At 31.4% G+C, this 7419-nt stretch overlaps 1 protein-coding gene across 1 annotated transcript; it reads right to left on the reverse strand.

Annotated features, from left to right (window-relative positions):
• Positions 1-798: 798 nt before the first annotated feature.
• LOC126888439 (uncharacterized) lies at positions 799-7419 on the reverse strand. The gene is made up of 2 exons (XM_050656695.1): positions 6889-7419; positions 799-1731 (listed from the first exon to the last, which is right to left on the reverse strand). The coding sequence occupies exons 1-2, from the start codon at positions 7319-7321 to the stop codon at positions 854-856; spliced, it is 1311 nt and encodes a 436-aa protein (XP_050512652.1). The 5' UTR covers positions 7322-7419; the 3' UTR covers positions 799-853.

A 7419-nucleotide genomic window follows, 5' to 3' on the forward strand; every position in this document is an offset into this window, starting at 1 on the left:
TCGTAGTGGTCAAGTCCTGCTGCTCGCAGGCAATCGAAAAGTGTATCGTCGTATGCCTTCGGTCGAATGCACTCGGTCGAATGCCTTCTCGAAGTCGATGAAACGAACATAAACATTCTTTTGGAACTCACAACTTTCTTGTAAGAGAACGCGCATAGTGCCTCTGTAGTCATCATCTCCAAATTTAAATTGCTTATTACCCATTCTACTTTCACACAGAAGGAATACTCAGTTTTGTATAATTCGTAAAAGTATCTTAAGTGCGTGATCATCAAACTGATTAGTCTAAAATCGCTGCGTTTGGTGGGCCTGCTTTTCTTTGGTAATGTTATAAACAGTGACTCTAACCAATCATCTGGTATTTTTCTTTCTTTGTAAATTTTGTTAAAGACAGTGGTTAAGTAGGTAATGTTTTCCTCGTCCAAAAGTTTAAGAAGTTCAGCAGAGATTTGATCTGGTCCAGGTGCTTTATTGTTTTTGGCTTGCTGATCCATTTAAGCATTTTCGTTTCCGTCACATGCATTTGCTGTCCCTCTTTCTTTTTAACTGCTGGGCATTGAGTTCCGTACATCATAGCCGGTCTTATTTTAAGACCGGCTATGATGTACGGAACTGAATGCTGGGCTGTGCTGGGTAGTTAAAAAGAACAACAGCGAATGCATGTGGCGGAAATGATAATGCTTAGATGGATGAGTGGAGTAAAAAAATATCACAATGTGCCGCTAATAAAGATATCTCAGAGAAATAATGTTTTCTATCATGTGTTTGAATTCTAACAATGAAATAAAATAAAACTGGTACAGTATAAAAATGTTTATTGAACAATAAATAATAAAAATAACTAGGTATCTGATTAAATCCACTCTTTTTGAACCAATGTTTTGAATAAAAACACAAATTTCCTTCTAGCAATAGGATGTATGGTATTAACTGTTACATTTTTCATCTGATAAAAATCAGTTTTTTCTCCTTTTTTGCCAAATATTACAGTAGTAGTCATCAAAATTATATGCTGAAATTCTAAAGTAGCGTTTTGCTTTAGATTTTTTATAAATTCTGTGTATGTGAATGGAGCCACGTCACATTTCAAGGATTCTAAAGCTTTAATGAAATGTTCATGGTAGAACATTAAAAGATAATCAAAATGTTCTTCTAATACCACTACTTCCACACTAGTAATAAGAAAGAAGAATAGATCTAATGTAATATCTTGCACCGAGTACACTTGGAAGTCCACGAATTTATTTTTTATCATCTTTCCATCTTCGTTCTTCTTTTGCATCGTATTATTTAACCACATGTCTTTATGTACGACTCCAGAAAAGACCGTTTTGTTAGGATCAGGTTTATCAAACATATTTCCTTTTTTAAATTTTTCCTCGTCAGCATCCAGTATAGCATCCAACTTATCTACATATTTTCTACAAAAATTATCTCCTTTTAGTATTTGTTTCAGTAGAATTCTTGGTACCATTGGTGGACCATGATCTTCAGGCCCATTCCCAGGCCCATGGCCTGGTCCATGTCCAGGCCCATGCCCAGGACCTTTATCATTGGATTTGTCCATAAAAGTTGGTGGGCCTGGGCAGTTGTCGAGGAATACCTTTTTGAACAAATCTGGGTCTTTTAGTTTGATTGCCAAAGGAATTGCGTGGAAGGTGGCCAGGTCAGTTAATAGTAATTTTGCACCATCAAAGTCGAATCCTTTATGTCTGTCTTCATTGCTGTATCCTGCAAATGTAAAAGAATTTTCATTAAGCAAGGAAAAATGCAGCTTGCTACATACAACTGTTATGTCTGCAAATCAGAGTACTTTTGTAAAGCTATTTTACAATATTTAGGACAAACATTTTAATCGTTAAATTTTTATCTCCTTGAAATTTTTATAGCTAAATGCTTGTGATACTGCCTCCATTTTCAAGCGAAGATGAAGGTTTTTGTGTATTTTTAGAAAAGTTATTAATAATTTTCAAAAAAGCGACTTTTGAAGCTATTTTGCAATAATTTAGATTAACAAAAATAGCTTTACAAACTCCCATTTTAAAGCATTTTCTATGCTTTTTCAGTAAAATTTGGCCACTTTTCCATATAATTTATCGACCTTCACCCTTAATGTTTAAAATCAAACAGCGATGTTATATTAGTAAAATAAGAAAATCTACGGTTTCGTTTTGATTTAAATCTGTCTCCCTCCATCCTCCGATAGTACTATTTCTAGGTCTACCTGTTGTCAAGGAGGCTCTGAGAAAGACAGATTTTTACCATCACGGCCGTAGTTTCTCGATATAAATTAAAACTATTTATATCGCAGTATGGTTAGAACGCCCTCTAACGGGGAATAAGTGAAATGGATTTCGACTCGATTCAAGTTATCTGTTTAACCCAGGTATGACAATACCAAAAGCCACCGTTAGGAAAATATTCCAATTTACAGTTCAGTAAGGAATATTTTCCTAACGGTGCCTTTTGGTATTGTCATATCTGGGTTAAACAGATAACTTGAATCGAGTCGAAATTCATTTCACTTATTCCCCGTTAGAGAGCGTTCTAACCATACTAGTCCAGGGCTCATCTGTTTTGAGATGGACGTTGAGAGGCGACTCAAATTTTTTTGCAGATATTGCTTAAAAATAACTCAAATAATAATATTTGAGTTATCCTCCCACTCAAAATGGTCCGGAACATTGTTTATATAATCAAAATGTCAAAATATGAAGGAAAAATTCGATTTTTTTATTGGTTTTTTGAATATAACTTTAAAACTGTTCATTTCTGAGAAAAGTTGTACTAACATAAAAGTTGCGTAATTAAATTTACTATAATATAGGAATGGTTAAAAATTTAAGAAATAGTCACCCTTTTTGCAAAATAGCAATAATTGCTAAAAAAACATACAAAAACAAGTATTCGCATTTTACGTTTTTCAACCACTTATGCTACACTCAGGACCTTCATATTTTACCTAGAAAAACTGTATGATATAGTAAAACAACACTGCAAATTTCATTAAGATCGGTTTAATAGATTTTGCAAAATAAATTTTGAAATCCAGCTTTCGCAAAAAAAATTCATTTTTTAAAAATGTTGCAGGACTGAAAATAAAGCAGATAGTAAGTTGTATTTTTTTTTTTGCTTATAGAAGTGTACTGTACCTTTCATTTGCAATTTTCAAAATTAAAATCGATTAATTACCACGGCGTCAGGAAATTTTTTAAATAAACATTAATTTTTGGTGCTGCGTGCAGGACAGCGGTGTTCGATTCACACAAGTTGATTTCCATCAAAATTTCTTCTAATCTTTATTTAATATATTATTTTCTTACTCTATATTTTGTTGTATTTTAATATTTTAATTCCACAAAAATTAAACTAATTTTATTATTGTTTGTGAAATATTGTTTAAACAATTGCATATGTTTCAAAATAATAAACTTTTATTCTCTAAGTTAAAATATATGAACAAAGAAAGTTTTTGCTAAAAAAAGTGTTATTTCAAAGGATAGAGCATGTGTTTTTATTTTGCAATAAACAAATTTATTTATTTATATCGAAATGTAATAAAAATTAAAATGTATCAATCATTATCAAAGGTCATTGAAATGCCCAATCAGAGCAAACTATCCGCTGTCCTGCGCGTAGCACCAATAATTAATGTTTATTTAAAAAAATTCCTGACGCCGTGGCAGTTAATCGATTTTAATTTTGCAAACTGCAAATAAAAGGTACAGTACACTCCTATACGTAAAAAAAATTTCAACTTGGTATCTGCTTTATTTTCAGTCCTGTAACAATTAAAAAAACGAATTTTTTTTTGCGAATGCTGGATTGCAAAATTTATTTTGCAAAATCTATTGAACCAAGCTTAATGAAGTTTACAGTATTTTTACAGTAAAGTTTTTCTGAGTGAAATATGAAGGTCCTAAGTGTAGGTCGTGTAATGGTTGAAAAAACGTAAAATGCGAATACTTGTTTTTGTATAGTTTTTTCGCAATTATTGCTATTTTGCAACAAGGGTGACTATTTTTTAAATTTTTAACCAGTTCTATATTGTAGGAAATTTAATTATGCAACTTTTATGTCAGTGCAACTTTTCTCGGAAATGAATACTTTTAAAGTTATAATCAAAAAACGAAGAAAAAAATCGAATTTTTCCTTCATTTTTTGACATTTTGATTATTTAAACAATGTTCCGGACCTTTTTGAGAGGGAGGATAACTCAAATATTATTATTTGAGTTATTTTCAAGCAATTTCTGCAAAAAAAATTGAGTCACCTCTCAACGTCCAAATGTACTACTTAATATTTTTACAGATCCGCCCTGGTCTATACCTACTGCGATATAAATAGTTTTAATTTATATCGAGAAACTACGGTCGTGTTGGTGTAAATGTGTCTTCCTCAGAGCCTACTTAACAACAGGTAGACCTAGAAATAGTACTATCGGAGGATGGAGGGAGACAAATTGAAATCAAAACGAAACCGTAGATTTTCTTATATTACTAATGCCATACTCTGTATTAGAGTACACAGACTCGTTTCATACGGGTTCTGTGAACCGTAAATTGGAATATTTTTCTAACGGTGCCTCTTGGTATTGTCATACCTGGGTTAAACAGAGAACTTGAATCGAGTCGAAATTCATTTCACGATGTTACATTGTTTAAATGACGTTTAAATCTTTTATATATTTTGTTTATTGCGTATTGTTATCTTATCACCACATTTATCAAAAGCGGTTGTTGATATCCAGAGTATGGAGAAGAGTTGGCAGAGACAGGAACGAATGGAAGATTGTTCTGAAGAGGACTTTGGCTTATAAAGAGCTGTTACGCCACTGATGATGATGATGATGATGATAATGATGATGATGAGTTTATTAGATACACCTGTATCAAAGAGCGTCTTGGGAAAGTAATTAATTCCCTGGCCTATATTTATTACTTATACAGGGTGTTTCATTGGGAAACGGAAATACTTTAATGGTGAATAGAGATCACCGAGGCGGTTCTAGATATAGTACATTTTTTGCCATACCGACTTTTATAACCGAGTTACAGGGTGTTTTATCGATTTTGCCCATTTCTTTCCTAAGCCATAACTTTAGAACCACCCTGTATATTTTTTTGATATTTGGTACACATATGTCTCATTCAAAACCCAAACGACCGACACACTAACCATAAGAAAAATCCAGGTCCGGATTAACAAAAAATTATAAAGTAATTGTGACCTTAAAACAACACCCTGTATATTGAAATTTGGAAAATCTGTTTGCATATTTGAAAAGAGCACAAAAAGTTAGTTTAATTATTCTGTTTAATTTTTCGGCCAGACAATTTTATGACTTTAACTTTGAAATTATACTGAATTTTTTAAGAACTTTGACATTAAAAAGCAGATATTATTAACTTTTAGTTATAAATTATTAAAGTTAATGAATAAATACTCATTGTAAAAATAATCAATACTTATTTACTACATTGGAACGACCCAATTACTAATGACAAGAAAAATCCAGGTCCGGATTAAGAAAAAAATACAAAGTAATTGTGACCTTGAAACAACACCCTGTATATTGAAATTTTAAAAATTTGTCTGCGCATTTTCAAAGAGCATGAAAAACTGTGATTAAAGGCTTATTTTAATTTTTTCGCCTTTGATTTAATTACATCAATTTGAAGTTATATTGAAATTTTAAAGAACTCTGAGATTAAAAACCAGGTATTGTTAACTTTTAATAATAATTTAATGTTAATGAATCAATACTTATTTTAAAAATACTTAATACTTATTTACTACGCTGGCTTCATATTATATTATCTGAATTTGTAGCTATATGCACATCATTAAAAATTAGAATTGAGAGAATTGGGATATTTTAATGATTTAGTAAAGAATTAAAAAAACTGCTGTATCTAATAAACCAAAAATTCGTTACAATTCAACAATTTAACATAAATTAAAAATATTTGAAGTATAACAGTTGCTCAAAATGTCCGCCATTTTGTTCGATGCATTTCCTTGCTCGTTTTAAAATATTTCGAATCGATTTTCTAAGTACATTGGGATTGTTCTTCATATTTCTGGTAGCTTCTTGTGACCTTGACAGAATTAATCAATATGATTTCAAAATTGCCGTAATTAAATTATCTGCGCAAAAATTTGACATGCACCTTTTAACGTAGTTTTTATGCTCTTTTAAAATACACAAACAAATTTTCAAAATTTCAATATACAGGGTGTTGTTTCAAGGTCACAATTACTTTATATTTTTTTCTTAATCCGGACCTGGATTTTTCTTGTCATTAGTAATTGGGTCGTTCCAATGTGGTAAATAAGTATTGATTATTTTTAAAATGAGTATTTATTCATTAACTTTAATAATTTATAACTAAAAGTTAATAATATCTGCTTTTTAGTGTCAAAGTTCTTAAAAAATTCAATATAATTTCAAAATGAAAGTCATAAAATTGTCTGACCGAAAAATTAAAGCAAACCATTAAACTTACTTTCTTGTGCTCTTTTCAAATATGCAAACAGATTTTCAGAATTTCAATATACAGGGTGTTGTTTTAAGATCACAATTACTTTAGAATTTTTTGTTAATCCGGACCTGGATTTTTCTTATGGTTAGTATGTCGGTCGTTTGGGTTTTGAATGAGACATATGTGTACCAAATATCAAAAAAATATACAGGGTGGTTCTAAAGTTGTGGCTTAGGAAAGAAATGGGCAAAATCGATCAAACACCCTGTAACTCGGTTATAAAAGTCGGTAGGGCAAAAAATGTACTATATCTAGAACCGGCTCGGTGACCTCTATTCACCATAAAAGTATTTCCGTTTCCCAATGAAACACCCTGTATTATTATAAAACAAAGCATTTTTACCTGCCACTTGAAGATTTTCCAAAAGCAGAATTGCATTCTGGTCAGGCTCTTCTTTACCATCAAGATTATATCTAGCAGCAATCAATTTTGCAAAAAAATCGACTTTCTTCAGACCATGTTCTTTTGCAAACTTTTGCATTGTCGGTATTATTTCATTATAGAAGGTAATTTCTGGTTTAAACATGTGGCGACTCGCCATAGAGAATTCTTTTGGCAAACTTTCGTCTACTATACAACATTTCGCTACGAAATGTTCAGTTTTTGTAGCATTGGTGTCCTTATTCCTAGTTGTTACTTGCAATCTGAGCATGTCACTAAAGTAATTCTCACCTGGCTGAGTGAGATTTGTTATAGTCTTGTCCACTATTTCAACATTTTCTCCAAGTGCTGGTTTCAATAAATTATTTAGGTCTTTTATTCGTTCGCTTTCCATTTTTCACTAAAAATACACTAATAATACTACAAATAAACTTGTAAGACTGAATAATTACACATTTTAGGTGTATTTATAATTGTCGTTATCTATTACAC

Source organism: Diabrotica virgifera, chromosome 7 (assembly GCF_917563875.1).
Source record: "Diabrotica virgifera virgifera chromosome 7, PGI_DIABVI_V3a".
Lineage (NCBI taxonomy): Eukaryota > Metazoa > Arthropoda > Insecta > Coleoptera > Chrysomelidae > Diabrotica > Diabrotica virgifera.